This window comes from Crinia signifera, chromosome 2 (genome assembly GCF_055691185.1).
Source record: "Crinia signifera chromosome 2, ASM5569118v1, whole genome shotgun sequence".
Taxonomy (NCBI): domain Eukaryota; kingdom Metazoa; phylum Chordata; class Amphibia; order Anura; family Myobatrachidae; genus Crinia; species Crinia signifera.
Window position 1 is genome coordinate 315,321,106 of NC_139218.1, and position 19,290 is coordinate 315,340,395.

At 41.2% G+C, this 19,290-nt stretch overlaps 1 protein-coding gene across 2 annotated transcripts in view; it reads left to right on the plus strand.

Annotated features, from left to right (window-relative positions):
• The window catches only part of RB1 (RB transcriptional corepressor 1), a 190,407-nt gene that overhangs the window by 42,551 nt on the left and 128,566 nt on the right, over nucleotides 1-19,290 (plus strand). For both annotated transcript variants that reach the window (XM_083169010.1, XM_083169009.1), the window contains 4 exons: nucleotides 4,706-4,762; nucleotides 5,841-5,872; nucleotides 7,934-8,010; nucleotides 8,164-8,363. In XM_083169010.1, coding sequence (XP_083025136.1) covers nucleotides 4,706-4,762; nucleotides 5,841-5,872; nucleotides 7,934-8,010; nucleotides 8,164-8,363 — 366 coding nt within the window. The remainder of the gene's footprint in view (nucleotides 1-4,705; nucleotides 4,763-5,840; nucleotides 5,873-7,933; nucleotides 8,011-8,163; nucleotides 8,364-19,290) is intronic.

Below are 19,290 nucleotides of genomic sequence, written 5' to 3' on the forward strand. Positions count from 1 at the left end.
GCTGCAGCTTTACTTTGCCAGGACCAGGGACCCTCAGGTGGTGGCGGTCGACGCACTGTCAACACCTTGGTACTAACAGGGGGCACTTAATAATACAATATCATGTAATTCGTTACTTCACTATTCCAAAGGAATTACTTGGTGGCTATTTGAGGCATTTGTGTCTGTTATATTTTGAATATAATTCAGAGACCGTTTATTGATCAACTGAGGTAATACATACAAGTAACTGTTCCTCTACAGATCAACAGTCACTTAAGAAAGCTATACTTCACTGCTTTCTCTAATTAATCTATGTATATTTGTTGTTTGTCTTTGTCCGGTGTCTTTTTGATCCAATTTTCTAGGATCTATTTTAAATTAATAAAGTTAAATCAGATACATTTTGTTGATAGAAGGCTGTGCCTCACCCGGGAGACTTCTTGATATCCTTCCTTGGATATCCTTTTCTTGCATACATTTACCTTACTCCCTGGGAGCACCTCCACAACCATATAATAGAATATATCAATAGTTAATTTTGTTGATTGGAGAATGCCTTCTTACCCACTGTCAAATTAGTCCTGTGCCCTAGGCCGATTTCCTCAATCCCCCTTCCCTATTCTTGAACGACACCTTGGTCATACCAGCTGGTATACATATTCCCTCCAATTCCGTTGGTGTACCGAGCACTCCGCAAGATCAGGAGGGAGAGGGTGCAAGCAATGTGATTGCCCCGGACTTGCCTCAAAGGGCGTGGTACGCAAATTTACTGGCTATGTTGGTGGACGAACCTTGGCCTCTTCTGGTGAGAAGGGTTCTTCTTCAGCATGGGCCGTTCGTTTATCTGGACTTATGACAGCCAGGAAGGGTATTCCGGGAAACGTTATCCCTACCATGATTCAGGCTAGAAAGCCGGTAACGTCCAGACACTATCATCTGATCTGGAAGAGATGTGTCATGGTGTGAAGGGAGACATTGTTTTCCGACTGGGTTGGTTCCTCCGGTTTCTGCAGGCTGGAGTCGATATGAGGCTGCGTTTGGGCTCCATCAAAGTGCAGATATCAGCCTTGTCCATCTTCTTTCAGAAAATGCTGTCTCTGATTCCAGAGGTTCAGACGTTTTTACAAGGTGTTCTGCACATCCATACCGCCCATAGCTTCGTGGGATCTGTCGGTGGTATTGACCTTTTTGCAGTCCTTGTAGTTTGAGACAGTTGTTTCTGCTTTTCACCTTAATCAGTCGATTTGTGGTCCAGCTCGGTCTGGATCCTCAGAAATTCCTATCACTATGTGGTCTGTGCTTTAAAGATTTATTTTTAAAAGGATGGCTGGGACTAGGAAGTCTGAATCCCTTTTTGTGTTGTATGATGCTCACAAAAGGGGTTGTAATGCTTAGAAGCATTCTATTGCTCGCTGGATACGATTGATTTTTCAGCAAACTTATTCTTTGGCTGCTTTGCCTGTTCCGAATTCTGTTAAGGCCCACTAAACTAGATCTGTGGCCTCCTCCTGGGCGGCTGTGCGTGGAGTCTCGGACATTCAACTTTGCCAGGATGCTACATGGTCTGGGCATAACATATTTGTTAAGTTCTACAGGTTTGATATCCTGGCCAAAGAGGATACCCAGTTTGGGCAGGTAGTGCTGCAACCATCTCACCACATCCCCATAGTACTAAGTGAATCCCCAGTATCCCTTATGGATGATGAAGAAAATAGGAGTTTATATGCCTACTGGTAAATCCTTTTCTCTGAGTCCATAAGGGATAGTGGGCAGTTATGAATGGTGTGTTGGTTGATTTGCCTCACCACTTGTATCTTTATCTTTAGTTTCCTTCTCTCAAGTATGTCTTCCTCCTTCGGGCACAGTTTTACCTACACTGAACTGTGGGAGGGGGCATCGTGGGGAAGAGCTAGCACACCCGGTTTGAAACTTTATGTGCACAGGCTCCTTTGGACCCCATCTATACACCAAAGTATGTCAGTGGAAAAGGGAAAGATTACTCTTTTTGTGGGGCACTCTTGAAATGTATAGTTGTAAAATTTTAAAATGTAACTTTTATTAAACAAAAGTAGGACAAAAATAACCTGTGGTATTAACAGATATAGCAGTGAGCTGTCAAATAAATATGCTATGCTATCTAAGAATTGATTCCACAGTGGAATCAGGAGTGTGCTATGCTATCCACTCCAGAAACAATTATTAGTAATGATGTGTTCCCAGTGGAGCCTAAGGCTGAATTTTAGCTGGGGCTCGCTGGAGGCAAAATTGGTATGTGCTGTAGGTTAAATTTACAAAATAGTAAGGGTTGTATTCCCTTCTTGTGTAGGGACTGCTAATAAATCAGTGATATGTAGTTTGTACACTGGATAGAGAGGTATGAGTACATAGATAAATTACTATTGGATGTGGGTAATCAGTGTTACTCCAATATGTGTGTACAAGGCTCAAACTATGTTTATCACCGTAATTCGGTGTCTGCAGGTTTTCAACACAGATATCCGGAGAAAGATTAGGCAGGTATATTAAAATGTTGCAAAACAATAGCAAAGGGTCTCCTGATCCTCAGCCCTCAAGAATATTATCAAAGTGATGTCATACAATGTTGCAATCAAACAATCAAGCATATATTGTTACCAATCACTGAAGCAAAAAGTAATCTCACCACAATCTGTATCTGTCTCTGCTGGCTGTTACTGAACCTAGAAACAAATGTTATGGAGATATTAACTAAAGGGACAGACTAAGAATACTAGGTTAACATATACCTACACACAATCCAAATTGCTGACCACAAATAAGTGGTTTAGCAAATAGCCAATCAGAGAAATATCCATCTCCATAACACTTGTTTCTAGGTTCAGTAACAGCCAGCAGAGACAGATACAGATTGTGGTGAGATTACTTTTTGCTTCAGTGATTAATAACAATTTATGTTTGATTGCAACATTGTATGACATCACTTTGATAATATTCTTGAGGGCTGAGGATCAGGAGTCCGGACACCAAATTACGGTGATAAACATAGTTTGAGCCTTGTACACACATATTGGAGTAACACGGATTACCCACCTCCAATAGTAATTTATGTACTCATACCTCTCTATCCAGTGTACAAACTACATATCTCACTGATTTATTAGCAGTCCCTACACAAGAGGGAATACAACCCTTACTATTTTGTAAATTTAACCTACAGTACATACCAATTTTGCCTCCAGCGAGCCCCAGCTAAAATTCAGCCTTAGGGGGGTATTCAATCTTTGTCGTGCTTGCTCGCCAGCCATGCCCCTGACATTGAATACCCCCCTTAGGCTCCACTGGGCACACATCATTACTAATAATTGTTTCTGGAGTGGATAGCATAGCACACTCCTGATTCCACTGTGGAATCAATTCTTAGATAGCATAGCATATTTATTTGACCACTCACTGCTATATCTGTTAATACTACAGGCTATTTTTGTCCTACTTTTCTTAAATATAATATTAAAGTTTGTTTGTTTTAAATATTACAACGAATACAGTTCAAGAGTGCCTCACAAAAAGAGTCCTCTTTCACTCTTCCACTGACTTCTAGTTATATTTGGACTCAAGGGAGCACCACCAACTCTTACGGTGTGTACACACGGCAGCTATGTCGTGCTATGCGAGTCCCGATGCGATCAGATTGCATCGGGACTCTCATAGCACAGCATGCTGCAGAGGGACAATTTAGACTATATAGCCTGGCCTGCCCTCACTATATCGCTGCCGATTTGCACTCACTCGGGAGCACGCATCGGGCTCGTTAGCACTAAAAATCCGACAATTAATATGCGATATGGCTTGCGATGTTCACTAAATCGGGAACATCGGAAGCCATATCGCCCCTGTGTGTACACACCATTAAAACGCTTCCCAATTTCTTGGGGATCTGATTTATGTAGATTTGGTTTAATGCCACTCAGGCCGAATCCCACCACGGGGAGGGTAGGTCTCACTTGACCTCCCCCGCTCACCAGAGTGGGACAAACCCTGTGCGAAACAAAAAAACTATATTTTTTTATACCCCATAGTACTAAGTGAATCCCCATTATCCCTTATGGACTCTGCAAAAAGGATTTACTGGTAGGTACAGTATATTAAATCCTATTTTTCATGCTTATGGTTAAGGTATTCTGACATTTGATTGTTGGCTTATGAGTCTTTGGATTGGTTGCTGAAATCCATAACTTCTGTTTGGAAGAAGAATGGCCATCTTACGTTGGTTAGCATGTGTGATAATTAGCTCTGTCCTTTTATTTTCATTTTTGCATTCACTGCACTGCTACATGCAAATGTAATTATTTCCATGTCTCTAGACACGGTGTTCTTTCTGGCCATACATAGTATGTGCAATGTGAGATTGGTGTTCGAGAGACTGGATAATGCTGCTCACTGATGACGACATAGGCAGACATCCTGTAGCTTGGAACAACTGCTGATGAAGCCTTCGCTTTAATATTGGAGGGTTCCTTATATGTAACTATAGAGTTCAGTGCAGACTTCATTTCATCTGACACTCCAAAACAATACATTTGCTGGACTAGACAAATGTTGTTTGTTTTCCCTTTGTTTTGCATATTTTAAATTGTAAGGCGTACCAGAATAACCTGCTACTATAAAAGATGATGATGATGATACTTTGCTCTTTTCCTGATTTTGTGTTAAAAATAATATTTTAAATGGTTTCTCGTTTCACTAGCAATACAAACTTGGAGTGCGTTTGCATTACAGAGTGATGGAATCTATGCTTAAATCGGTAAGCATCTTAAAATCGAAACCCCTTTTATACTGGATTGCAGATGAATTGTTAGTTAATACTGCTGAAGTTACGGTGTGCTACTTTTGAAAGCCTTCAGCAGTGTTTGTCAAAATTCTATTTGGTACAAAACCAGGCGTATTATTTTGCTTGTCTGCTACGATTTGCATTGTAATAATTATTTATCCATTACACATCTTGGCTCCCACCTTTTACATTTTTGGTACTTTCGCCCAATGTATTTGTTCCTGATTACTTGATCCATGCTTTCCTCTTTTTTTTTTTTTTTTTATTTTATTTTTTTTGGTTTGGTCCAATCTATGACTGGGGCTAATTACCACAACTGGGTGGTTCAGTTAGCAGGAATTATTCTTCACGTTTAAAAGCTGATAGTGCCCTTTTCTCTTTAAGCCCCTGATTCCAGCGTATCTGGCCGAGAAATTGGCCCAAATAGCATTTTTCGGACATCCGTTGCACGGTCCTGTGCGCATCAGAACTTGTAGGAGAAGTTGAATAGTATTTGGGGGTCTTTTGAGACTTTCCAACACAGCTGAGAGAGCCAACTATTGGAGGCTTAGTGCACCAGGGAAACCCATTGATTCAGCATTTAATGTGATCTCTTTTAATATGCAGGGAAAGTGCTATATCATTGAATAATAGTTTCAGTGAAGTATTTCAAATTCTAAGACATATAAACTTGTGATTAAAACCTGGTTCAGTATGACTTCCCGACATTTAAACAAACAGACAGTTAAAATGTTCACATGGTCGAAATGCTTACAATCAAAATGTTGACATGTCAAAAAGTCAACCTTTTTTTGGGTGTGTATGTTGGACACTGTATAAGGGCACTCGCCATGCTTTCGGCATCTACTAGCTTTGGAAGGATTTGCTTCGAGCAGGCTTACACTGCCATCTGTTGGCAGCAAGTGAAACTGCAGCTACTAGCTTTCTAAGCATTAGCTTTGAGCGGGCTCCCTCGATCCAAATAACTTTCTATAGTACTGATCACTTTTACAGTGTTAAACTGATATTCTTGAAAATGACATTTGCACCATTTTTTGTCTTTGCTCTTCAGGAAGAAGAGCGATTATCCATGCACAACTTCAGGTTGGTTTTTTCCAAAGTCCAATTATTTAGTGTATTATTAGATTGAAGGAAATCATAAATTGCATGCCAACAATGGGGGAACTCCCTGCCTTTCTAACAATGAGCTGTCTGCTTCCTGCCCCTCATGCCTGTCAGCACCACGCTCAATGTTTGAGGACTATTTTCCATTGTTTCCTGATAGTGGAGATGTACCAATCAGACGGCCCGTCATGCCTATTTTTAACCAGAAGAAGCGTTATTGGAACATTGTTTATTTTCCACCATACACTGCAGCAGGCCTGGCCAACCTGTGGCTCTTCATTTGTTCTGGATCTACATATCCCAGCATGCATTTCCACTGTGGAAGGGCATGCTGGGATGTGTAACTTCACAACCTCTGGAAACCAAGGGTTTTCTTGACCAGCTCTACACTAATCTCATAATAAATATATGTATTATTTGGGTATATTCCTATCCAGTATACTTTTTTTTTTTTTTTTTATAATTTACCAAGAATATTTTTTGTAGCTTTTAATATACAATCTGTGAATTCTCTTATATATCTTGGTATACGTTTTCATACCGTGAGGGCATACAGGATGGTATCCTGTCCCTAGGTCGACATTAATTAGGTCAACACCCTATGGTAAACAGTGAGTAGGTCGACACCTATAAATGGTTGACATACCTGTGGTTGACGGGGTCTAAAGATCGACCAGAGCTTTAGGTTGACCATGGGAAAGTCGACACAAGTTTTTCACTTTCTTATTTAGTCGACATGCAGTATTTCATGCCCTAACCTCCACTAGGGCAGCGATGGCTAACCTTGACACTCCAGCTGTTGTTGACCTACACATCCCAGCATGCCCTGCATCAGTTTTACTATTTGGCCATGCTAAAACTGATGCAGGGCATGCTGGGATGTGCAGTTCAACAACGGCTGGAGTGTCGAGGTTAGCCATCACTGCATTAAGGTGTGGTGGGAGAATAAAAGGTACTTATATGTTAGTTGGGCGCCAACTATAGTTAGTACGCGCATACCCCCACTATCCATGTTGGCATGGAGTTGATGTTATATAGTGTGGCGAGCCACCGAGCCTGAAGCGTGGCGAGCGGATGCGGAAAACTAGGCAAATAGCGTAGTGGGCGCCCAACTAACATAAGTACCGAATAAAACAGTGTCCCCAAAGCATGGCAAGCGGTGCACTTTTTTTAAGTGTCCATGTCGACTGTGTCAACATCCAGGACAAAAAGTGAAAAACTTGTGTCGTCCTTCTCATGGTCGACCTAAGGTTTGCTTCGACCTTTAGACCCAGTTGACCATGGGAAGACTTAGTGAATGTCGACCTAGCATACCATAACCATACAGGATGTACAGCTTTGTCCTCATAGATCTAGTTTCAATACACCATGCAATGCAAAATGCCAGTGAGCAATCAGGTTCCATGCAAATCTGCTAATAAGCTGGTGTCGTCTTGACAAAAATGTGTCTTCATCACAATGCAATGTGACTAGGGTGTGCAAGGAAATTGTGCTGAATATTGTTATATTTGTGTGTGACTGAGACTAAACTGAGCACAACAGAAATTGTATTGGGGAAAAATAGATGAGACTGAATTACCAATGTCATATATCAAATGAAATTACACAATGTCTTTGTGATTCCTAGTTGCAAATATGACCGATCTTGAGCTAAAAAGGTAAAGAGGATGCTCAATGCAATAAGGTTTTCATGCGAACTGGCATGACAAGAGACGATGAATGAGAACATATTTGTACTTGAGTTTTATGGTTTTTGATTTTTTTTTTTTTTTTCTTGAGCTAATCAGGAATTTACAAATCTTACAGCGTTTGACACAGAGGGACAGGCAGAAAAGACAAAAAGCGGTGCGAAGCCTCAATGTCACCTTTACAGGGAAGGGTGGAAGGGTTTGACCCTATAATGTCCAGCTCCACTGCTAGCACAATTAGAATCCAGGACAAATACTGGGCGGCCTATCAGCCTGTTCATTCCATGTCCGTACTCTTATACAGTATAGTTGTTTGACAAGTTTATATCATCTGTTTGTTTTCTTTCTCTAGTATTCTATTGAATAATGAGACATTTCATACATGTCTTTTGGCATGTGCTGTGGAAGTGGTCATGGCTACCTATGGAAGTAAGTAAAGGCTTCAATAGTTTTTTGGGGGAGGTTTTGGACCTCTTGTATAAGTTCATTATACACAGGTTCTGTATGTATAATTTTGAGCATTGAATGACAAGTAGGAGGAAGTACATAATATGAAGTTGGGATGTTTTATTTTTGTTATAGGAGACCACTTTCAGAGTCAGGCAAATCAAGACAACACCATATCATTTCCATGGATTCTCCAAGTGTTTGAGCAGAAAGCATTTGACTTTTACAAAGTAATTGAGAGCTTTATTAAAGCTGAACCAAGTCTAACAAAAGACATGATCAAGCACCTTGAGCGCTGTGAATACATGATCATGGAGTGCTTGGCTTGGCAGTCGGTGAGTAATTTACTATTCTATATTGCATGATTAATAATGGTCATAGCACTGGAGATTTAATGTACGCATTGGACTCTTCCTCATGTTTTATGTACAGTAGAGCAATTGGAAAGTCTTAAGCGCTGTGCACACAGGTTTGGGCTGGGAGATTTTGACTTAACGATATAGATTGGTCAAAATAAAAATGTAGCCGGCTGCCATCCCCAGCCATAACCCATGTGTACAGACCGATACACTGTGTGGCATCTAGTCCAAATTAATTTGCCTGCACAGTCTATTTTTCTATTTGACCAGCCGGTATCACCCGCGATGTACACACTGGGAGATTCTGGCTAACCTAGGCAATTTTTTTTACCATTGCCTGGCCAATCGCCCCGTCTACTTTTTAATAAGATAAACTCTGCCATTGATTATTTTAAAACTAGTAAAGGAACTGGCCTATGCCAGGTGGTCTGTCTGGCTCTACTCCATCCACTGCTTTTCCCTGCCTCCCGCTCTTACATTTAGACCAGGCATGTCCAACGTTGGCCCTCCAGATGTTGTGAAACTACACATCCCAGCATGCTTTGCCACAGTTTTGCTATTAGAGAATGCTAAAACTATTGCAAAGTATGCTGGGATGTGTAGTTTCACAACATCTGGAGGGTCAACGTTGGACATGCCTGATTTAGACCATTGTTCTACCATTGGCAAGTGAAAAGTTATGGGGCGATTCAATTAAATCCTATATACATATGTACTCTTATTAATAATAGTCCTTAACATGTCAAGTTGCCCTGTGAACCTCTATGGGCTATCCAAATAACAATGTTTGATTATTGTTGTAGTGATGTGCATTTCTGAAACGTGCATGTTTGTCACCACTGCTATGTCGTCATTGTTTATATATAGCCCCCATAATAATCTAATTTGCGGTTATCCTTGAAGCCTTTATGGCAATGTACTGGCTATAAACTGCGATTCATTACTGGAAAAGTTCTATGGTTATTTGATTGCGAAGTTCTAGTTCCTTCATCATCCATCTGGGGGATGTCCTTACCTCTGGATTGTGTGAAGTGAGCTTTGGAGGTGGGCACCATCTGGTTTGCGACTGGCCCCTATATAACCCCTCCCCATCTACTATAACCTTAAGCCTATATAGCCTATTTATCCTTTGTAATCCTTTATAATTCCCATTGCTAGATCGGGGATAAATATGGATATTTCCACAGCACAAAAAACAATATATAAAATAATAAAGGTGCAAAATAATGAAGTATTGGCTGCTGCTCACCTAAATTGAGGAATACTAAACAACCCCACACAATTTGTGTGAGAAAATGGAAATAGGGGTACTACCAATGCATCATAGACACTGTGAGCACTATATAAAAATGTTTGTTACCAAGAACATCTAATAAGCGCGTACGCACAAAAAAAAAAAAATTTGACCAATGGCAATCACATAAAATATCAACAATGCTACTATGCACGTATAGAATAAGAAACTTCATTAGGTTAAAGTCCACACCTTTTGTATGCTGCTCTATACACCTATCAGAATATTTCTGCCGCAGGTAAGGATTCATGCTCTTCAATCCAGAATAAAGAGTATGTACAGTTGACTCATATCTCCGTTTACAGGGCTATGCTTTTATTGTGGAAAATGGTCACTGCTATTGAAAAGCCATCCCTTTCAGAGCGTTTCCTTCTTTTCCACTACAAAGCTTGATTTATAAAGATTAGATTCTCACTCCTATAGTTGTCTGTTATGAATTGTATCATTGTCACCACAGATGCCAGTCTGGAGGGGGGAGGGGGGTCTTTGACATACACCTGCAGGGTTTTCGGCCCATCCACGAAGCTTCTCTTTTCATTAATATACTGGAATTGAGGGCAATTCGGTTTGCTTTGATGTAGGTGCAGTACCATTAAAAGAGCCTATCAATTTGAATCCACTCAGAATATACCACAGCAGTTGCATAGATAAACAAGCAAGGTGGCACCTGCAGCTCTCAAGCAATGATTAAAGGATCTATGATCCTTCATTGGGTATAAAATTGGGTTCTGCCAATTTCAGCAGCAAGTGTTTGTGGAAATAGCATACAGGAGGGATTCTCCAGACATAGATCGTATAGCTTCCTGTCTCAACGGGAAACTTTTAAGGTACTGATCTTTGTCCCATGATTAGGTATCCCTGTTAATTGCCATCACCTTTAAAGTGTTAAAGTTGGGGTACATCCACTGGTATTGTTCATATCATTCCAAAGGTACTTCAGCTCATTCTGATGGCACTGGACTGGCTGCTACATCATGTTGGCAGATGCTCCTTATATTCTGCCTCTGCTCCAGATCTGCTGCTTCTGGGTTCTTACCATCACCCCGATTTTGCTTTGATGGCATTGCCTTGCTTCACTTTAATGGCAAGATCCTGGTGAATCCAGGATCTTGGGAGCCAGCTGATTTTCACAATAAAAAACATGATACAGGCTCATAGTTGAAACCTGAAAGTGGCCAAGTGTCCTGGCTTTTATCATTTCATTAGGGTGGTTTGGTTAAAGGGCTCAGATTATCTTCCTTAAGGAACAGATTTCTTGCTGGTCTATATTTATTCAAAGGAAATTGGCCACCATTCCTGAAGTGGAAACCTTCTTGCATTGGGTTCTTCACATACAGCCTGCTTATGTCCAGCCATTTGGACCTTGGAACTTCTATTTTAGTTTAACATGCATAACTTTAAATTATGATTTTCTTTGATGAGGTTCTTTGCCTTGGCCAGAACCATTTCTGAGTTAGCGGTTCTTTTTGTAAATCTCCACTTATTTTTCATATTGATAAGGTAGTGTTATGCACTAAGCCTTCCTTGCTCCATAAAATGTTATCTGCTTTCCAAATCAATTAGGGTTTACTTCTTCCAACCTTTTACCAGGCTTCATGGACTAATGAAGTTATATCTTTAGCACTGTTGTATGTAGTATGTTTCTTATGGATTTTTTTAGAGCATACTGTATCTTCAAGACGTATGGATTTTTTGTTGGTCCTGATTGATGTTCCAAAGAGGCATCAAAGGGTCCACTGCTATAGATGGTTAACTGAAGTCAAATATGTCTGCCGATGGCAGCAAATGTGGTGGCTCAGACTTTATTTTAAAACCACTTGACTCCTGGTGTTGGGGCTACTTGTGCAATGCGGCATTGGTGCCTTGGAAGAGCAGCTACTTGGTCATCCATAGATTTTTTTTACTAAGTTTTACTTCCATGCATTTGTAGCACAGGGCATTCGAGCCAGGTGAAAGATCCTTCAAGCATCTGATTCTGACGCTCCCTCCCTTAATTGGCTTTCTTTGATGGATGCCAGAGGTAATAGCATCCCGAAGATAGATGATAAAGGAAATAATGTGTCCTCACCATAAAATCTCTTCCTCGGAGTACAAATGGTGTATGCTGGGATTTCTCCCTTTTGTTGATTCCCTGGTTTCTCAGTTCTTCCAGAGTTTTTTTTTTTTTTTTTTTTTTTTTTTTTTTTTTTTCCTCTGGCTTTGTCAAAAACAGACTGGGTTGGATGGGGAGGTATTACATAGGGGGTGGAGGCAAGTCTGAGATTGATTAGTGCCCACCTCCACAGCTCGTAATACATAATCCAGATGTAATGGCATGGCCAAATGGACTTCAAGAAAGAGATTTTACAGTGAGTAAAAATCGTATATTATAGTTGCAGTGTGAGGTCATGGTTGTTTATTTAACTAAATGATTGAGCTGTAAACAGATGGGTAAAAATTACTAAATATCTTAATGGAAAAAGTATATGTAATAAACTGATCATTTCTCATTCAAGTTAGCAAATTTGTAGGTGTGTTCCTACAGCCTCTGATGGCACTCTTTCTTGTACTTAACAGAGTGCAAGGTTTAAACTACTGTGTTTTAATAAATGTGTTCCCAAGGGGGGCAACTATTCTTACACTGCCAGAAGTTGCTCCTTTTTCAAAGCAATTGCTGTCCCGTTGTTTAAACTGTGATGCAATTTACTTCATGTGCTGATGTAATACATCAGTGGTTCCCAACCTTTTTTCTCTCCCGTACCCCTTGATTAGGCTTTTCATTGATGAGTACCCCCTCCTCTCAATTTAAAATATAGACAGTACTTATGAGTGGAGTGGAAGTGAGCGGTACGAGTATCCTTATGCATGTCCTTATATTAAGGAGTAGCGGACAGGAATCGTGCCCTTCCGTGTCTGGCTGCTGGGTTCCCACTAACACCTGTAGGATTAATGCCGCTGCTTCTTCCACCCGTGTCAGTGCAGGGCAGTTGATCGCTGATGTCTGAGGGCAGCATGGGTAGCTCCCATTGGATTGCTGGTCAGGCAAAAGCACAATGAGATGCTGATGACGCTGAAGACAGAACCATAAGTGACACAACGTGGTTCTTCTCCTCCATAGCAATGGGTCTTCTTCTGTCATCAAAAGACTTTTTCATCTTCCGCCATTACCAATATTATTTTCAAGTACCCCCAACTGGTCTGCAGAGTACCCCCAGGGGTACTAGTACCCCAGGTTGGGAACCACTGTAATACATCATCAAAACAGTTCTCTGTATCTTGCTTTTGTTTCCATTCAGCAGTGACTCACTCACTCTACATTTTAATTGCATTAATATCTTTTAGTAGAATTTGCACGATTTCTTTACACAAACTGAAATATTGGTGCTATTGGTTAAATGTAAACTAAGAAAAAAATCCAGTGGCATATCAAAAAAATTGGTTTATATCCCTCAAAAATAGCAGTAGTTCCCTGACTCTGTGCCTCGTGGTGTTGGCATAGGTGCCTCGAGTTGGGGGTCCAGGACCAAAACAAAGTGATGGGCAAAACCAGTGCTGATTGCTGCCGATCATAAAATGTATGAATAACTAAAACCACAGCTATGTCCTTAACCACATAACTGACCTGAGGGTGACAGTTAAGCACAATTTTTTATTTATTCATAAACTTTTTAACTAGGTTTGCCTTGACTAAATGCTGGTATTCTAGGGCGCCCTGGTCAAGAAAGCTTCAGAACCACTGGCATACTGTATACAGTTGTCTCAGTAGGTTTCTCTCTCTGCACTGAAGTGTGTTTAGTCATGTGTCAACTGATTTTTATGAAGCCAGGCTGATTAAAGCCAGAGTCTGGGTTTTGGTCAGGATGCTGACTGTAGGCCAGTCATCCGGCACCCGCTCATACACCCACCCAGGTTTCTGCGTTTACATTCTGCATCTCCCTTATTTTTGGTGTATTCCATAAATACTCTCCTATAGATTGTAAGCTTATAAGCCTCATAGTGGGATTGTCATTACTTTTTTGAGGCTCCTGTAACATAAGGTATCTATGACTTTTTTTTTTTTTTCCAATGGGTGTGAGTGCCAAATGCACCCATTATTTCTGCTTGCAACCTCTGGAAGTTGCGAGCACAAATCTGGAAAAAGTCTAGTGTTTGGGTGACCATATGCAATGTACCGTATGTACTCTAGTATAAGTCGACCCGAATATAAGCCGAGGCACCTAATTTTACAACAAAAAAACTGGGAAAACGTATTGACTCAAGTGGGACCCTCACTCGAGTATAAGCCGAGGGGGGCTTTTTCAGCATAAAAAATGTTCTGAAAAAGTAGGCTTATACTCGAGTATAGTCTACGTTTACTAATCAGTCGACAGCACCCTCAACCTAGTAGGGAAGAATTATATATAATAACTTCCCACAGGTGGGTATATCTCCGTTCACGTCTACACAAACTAACATATATATCAAATGTACTACATATGGTGCGGGTCGCTCACTCTCTCTTCACGTACTCGAGTATCTATGGTAATCTTTAATTTGAAAGTGTGTACTTTATTATTATTATTATTATTATTATTATTATTATTATTATTTTATTTATAAGGCGCCACAAGTGTTTTGCTGCGCCGTACAAAGGAACAATACAGGGAGACAAAGCTTGGCATAACATTGAATAAATAACAAGAATACAGTACAAATAAAGAGCGCCACAGTTCAATACACATTACAGCTTGGATATAAGTAGTGAGGACTCAATCAACATACAACTAGAGGCTAGATTCCAAAGATGGAGATGAGTATGCAGACAAAGATGGTCACTGAGTGTTTGAGTATAGGAGAGCTGTTAGTGAAATGTGAAGAGAAGAGGGCTTTGACAACAGGAGGGAAGAGGGCCCTACTGGGAGGAGCTTATAATCTAGTAGGAAGGGGAGACCGACAGATTACAAGAGGTGCAAGCAAGTGGGTGGTGGTTAGATAGCAGGATGTAAACAGGCAAGGGGTCGGAGAACCATCTGGTTTATGCAGTGGAAGGGTATGCTTTGATGAATAGGTGAGTTTTCAGTGCCCGTTTGAAGCTTTGCAAGGTCGGTGAGAGTCTAATGGAGCGAAGGAGTGCGTTCCACTGAAGGGGCGCAGCACGGGCAAAGTCCTGTACTCTAGCATGGGAAGCAGTGATCAGGGTGGAGGAGAGACGACAGTCGTCAGCTGACCGTAGAGGGCGGGAGGGTGTATGAATGGAGATGAGGTTAGAGATATATGGAGCAATGGAATTATGGTGTACCGTGGATTTACTCCTCTAAACTCATTTCATTGAGTTGCAACATGCCAATAGTTGAAAATTCTGTTTTAGTTCCTAACCTCATGGCCAACATGCAAAATTTACTACATTTAGCATATTGTATGAAGCCTACATTTGTTTGCTGTATGTTTTTAATGTGACATACTCCATGTATAATACCATGCCTGACAAAGTAACCTCTAACTCCTAAAGCCTATGGGCAATAACCATTTGGCTATGGTAAATTCCAGAAACCTATCCAATTAGCCCCTGATAACCCAGCACTTATTGCAGATTTATGCTTTAGGTGACTCGAGCAGCCTTACCATTATTACTGATAAGCAGTCCACGGATTCCTTGAGTTATCTGAAAATGGGACTTTTTTTTTTTTTTTACTTGAAAAATGGGACATAATTGGATATGATAACCATCTATTTTATATTAAAACAAGCGGCTCCCAGCATTTTTTTTTCCTGTACCCCTTGTTTAGGCTTTTCCTTTAGGAGTACCGCCTCCTCTCAATATTAAATCTCCACAGTACACGAGTAGCGTAGAAGTGAGCAGTATGCATGTCCTTATATTAAGGAGTAGTGGAGGATTAGTGTGCTGTCAGGAATCTGGTCCCTCTGTGTCTGACCACTGGCTGTGTACAGTCTCCATGGTTCCCGCTAACGCCTGTAGGAGTAATGCCACGGCTTCCTAACCCACGGCAGATGGACACTGATGTCTGAGGGCAGCGTGGATGGCTCCCAGTGGATTGCTGGTCGAGCAGAATGCACGAGGAGTTGCTGATAACCCTGCAGACAGAAACGAAAGTGATGTAACCTGGTTAATCTCCACAGCAATGGAAGACGTCTTCCACAATCTGGAGTTGTCTTTTTCTTCCACCAGTATCAATATTTTCAAATACCCCCAACAGGTCTGCAATGTACCCCATGTTGGGAACCACTTTATTAGGTTTTTATGGTGCAAAAATGCATTGGGGCTGATACCCCCTTGTATATCTGTTTTATTTAGTTAGCCAATAGTGTTTTCATGACATTCATTGCTTCTGTCAGACACAAAGGTGGCGTGGCGGTTATCGATACTGATTTGATAACGATGGCAGATGGGGTGCTGGCATCGACTGGCAAGGAACGACGGCACGCTTAGGTCATGAGGCAGTGAGAAGCATGGCCCTCCTTTCGATCGGACAGAAATAGAGTTGCATGGACAGTCTTACTGCTTTTGATCCTAATGCCACAGGGTTGCACATCGGGATCGATCGGTATCCAATGCGGCTGTACATGTGTGATTCAGACTCTATTTCTATTCGATTTTGGACTATATAGTCCAAATCGAATAGAACCTGAATCACACCATGTGTACACTGCTTAACGCTATGTCATGATTTGCTTCTTATAGACCAGTGTTTTTCAACCACTGTGCCGTGGCACACTAGTGTGCCTTCAGCTGTTCTCAAGTGTGCCCCCAGATCTAGAGATGCCCAAACCATTGTATAGCCACCACCAGTTCAACTGTTATTTACTGGTCTCTTCTTTTTTTTTTTTTTTCAAATTTAAATTTTTATTGAATGTCACAAATTCAAATATACAATAAAACATTTCAAGCGTGTCTCATGACATTGAATTTTTTCTATTTTTGGGGATGTGGTACAGAACAAAGATAGGGTTGGGGGGGGGGAGGGGGAGGGGGGGGGGGGGTACGGTTACAATTCCATAGTGTAATAATATAGTGCAGAAGTATTATATATACAGCATATTAGAATAGTCGGAGTTAATAGGTACATACATTGTTCAATCTTTCATTGCTAGTTCTGATTTATATTCCACCCAGGTCTGCCATAGCCTAGCTGTAGAAGTGGATGGCGTTAAGTTATAGGATGTGCCTGCTGTTTCAAATTCATAGTGTGATTGGACTGCCTCTTCTATCTCTTTAAGGCTAGGTATGTTAGTTGTCCTCCAGTTTCGGGCTAGGAGACGTTTGGTTGAGGCCAATATATGGCCAACGACATATTTATCAGAGTGTGAGGCTATGTCTGGGAGGATATGAAACAGTGCAACTTTCGGCTGTGGGTCGATATTATGATGAAGTATATTAGAAGTTAATCGGAATATTCTCCTCCAGAGGTCAGCCACTAGAGGACAAGTCCAAAATATGTGGTATATTGATCCCACCCCGCCACAATTGCGCCAGCAGGATCTTGGGTTTGTAGCGCTAATTTTGTGGAGGAGGGCGGGGGTCATATACAGCCTATGTAATAGTTTAAAAAATTGTTCTATATGGGATATACACTTAGACATTTTAAAGCACATCTGAAACACGGACTGCCACTCCTCTTCTGATATAGGCAGGCCCATATCTGTTTCCCATTTGACTTGAGAGGGAAGTTTAGAGAATTGTTGAGGCGTGACTAGAGAATTGTACCACCTAGATATTGCCCCTTTATTGTTTGTCTTTTGGAGTAATGCCAATAATGTATTGGGTATTGGCTTTAGGGTCTGGGGGGGAGGGGAGACAGTTTGTAGCCAGTGTCGCACCTGTAAATATTTATAGAACTCTTTCCAGGGTATGGAGAACTTTTCTTGGATTTGGGTGAAGGAGAGTATTGTTCCTGATTCTGTCAAATCTTTCAAAGTGATAATATTGTTAGCTATCCATAAGTCGAGGGACAGGTCTGGGATCAGGCGTGCTAGTCCCCTCAATGACAATTCTAGTGTGGGTTGTGGCCCTCCCAGCATACGGGTCCTCAGTGTGTTCCATGTTTTACATACCGCCTGAACCACTATGGAGGGGTGGACGATTTGTTTTACCTCCGATGGAGGTAGCCATAGTAGGTCCACGAGGGGAAATTGAGATACTAGACCTCTTTCCACTATGACCCCTGGTCTCTTCTTTTTATGTAAAGGGCCCATGTATTTTATTTTTGTTACCTGTGGGGACCAGTGTGATTGTTTTTTTATATGGGGGCCAATAGGTTTGTTTTTTTTCCTGTGGGGGCCAATTTGTTTTGTCCTGTGGGGATCTAATGGTGTGCCTTGGCAATTTTAGAATCTTATTTAGTGTGCCGCAAGGTAAAAAGGTTGAAAATCACTGTTATAGACAATATCTTGATACTGGTATTTTAATTGTAACACTTTTACTCCTTTAGTATGAGAAGATCTCCTACCACATACACTGAGCTATTTGGCAGCTTGCACAATGCTGCAGCACGTGTCAAAATATCTGTGGCTTTCAGTTGTATAATTAAGCTTGTCGGAAAACATTGTTGGCTAATCTCACTAGTTCGGTCCTGAATTCCAAACCATTAAATATGGCAACCTACCTCTGAAATAAAATTGGGCAATGTATTGACCCTTGTGCCCCACCCTTTCTGTAATATACTTGGGTTTTAGACTTCAATTTCTATCCCATGGTAAAGGTAATTCTATGCAACTTAGAAGGCAGCAATCTTCAGCGAGAAGCATCAGTCTATTCTTACTCAGCCTCCTGGTTATTCTGAAACTCCCAGCTGCGCTGGATAATGCTGTGTTCTTTGTATTTAGAGTGATGACTTTTTATTGGTCCGTGTCACTGAATGCCTTTCTGCTGTCTCATCTTGGATGTCGTCTTGCTTAATATTTCCAAAACAGAGTTAATTATATTTAGAAGTTACCAACCTGATATTTCTATCACTGTTGAGAACTCAGCAATGAATCCTCCCCCACAAGCTTCAGGTCTCGGTGCTCTACTTGATTCAGAACTGTCCTTTGCTCCCCACATGCAATCTGTCTCAAAATCATGTTACATGCATCAAAAAAATAGACAAATCCATGCTCTCATTATCTCCCGCATTGATTATTACCAAGAAGATACTCTAACCAATGCAATCCATTCTGAATGCAGTTGCAAGGCTAATCTTCTTCGCTAGAGGTTCATCGGCTGCGGACCCACTCTGTCAGTCGCTCCAATTTGTTACCTGTATGTTACCATATTCAATATAAAATACGTTACTTGTGTAGTTTCATGGCGACAGTTACGTAGTCAGCGTAGCATCCCTGTCAGAATGAGCGTAGTGTTACCGCGGCCAGCATAGTTAAAAGTAGCGTCGTTTTTTCGCGAGTGTCCCTGTCAGAATCAGCGTAGCATAGTGTTCCCACGGCCGCTTAACGTAGCCAGCATCCCTGTCAGAGCCAGCGTACTGTTCCCGCGGCCAGCGTAGTCAGTCAGCAGTACATTGTATCAGTTATGGCTGTTGACAAATTAACCATTTTTAACCTGCCGCAGACGGAGGAGGAGTCGGTGAATTTCTTGCAGCTTCACCACTTTCTCCCTGAGACCAAGACATGTCCTAATGGAACATCCAATGCGACTAA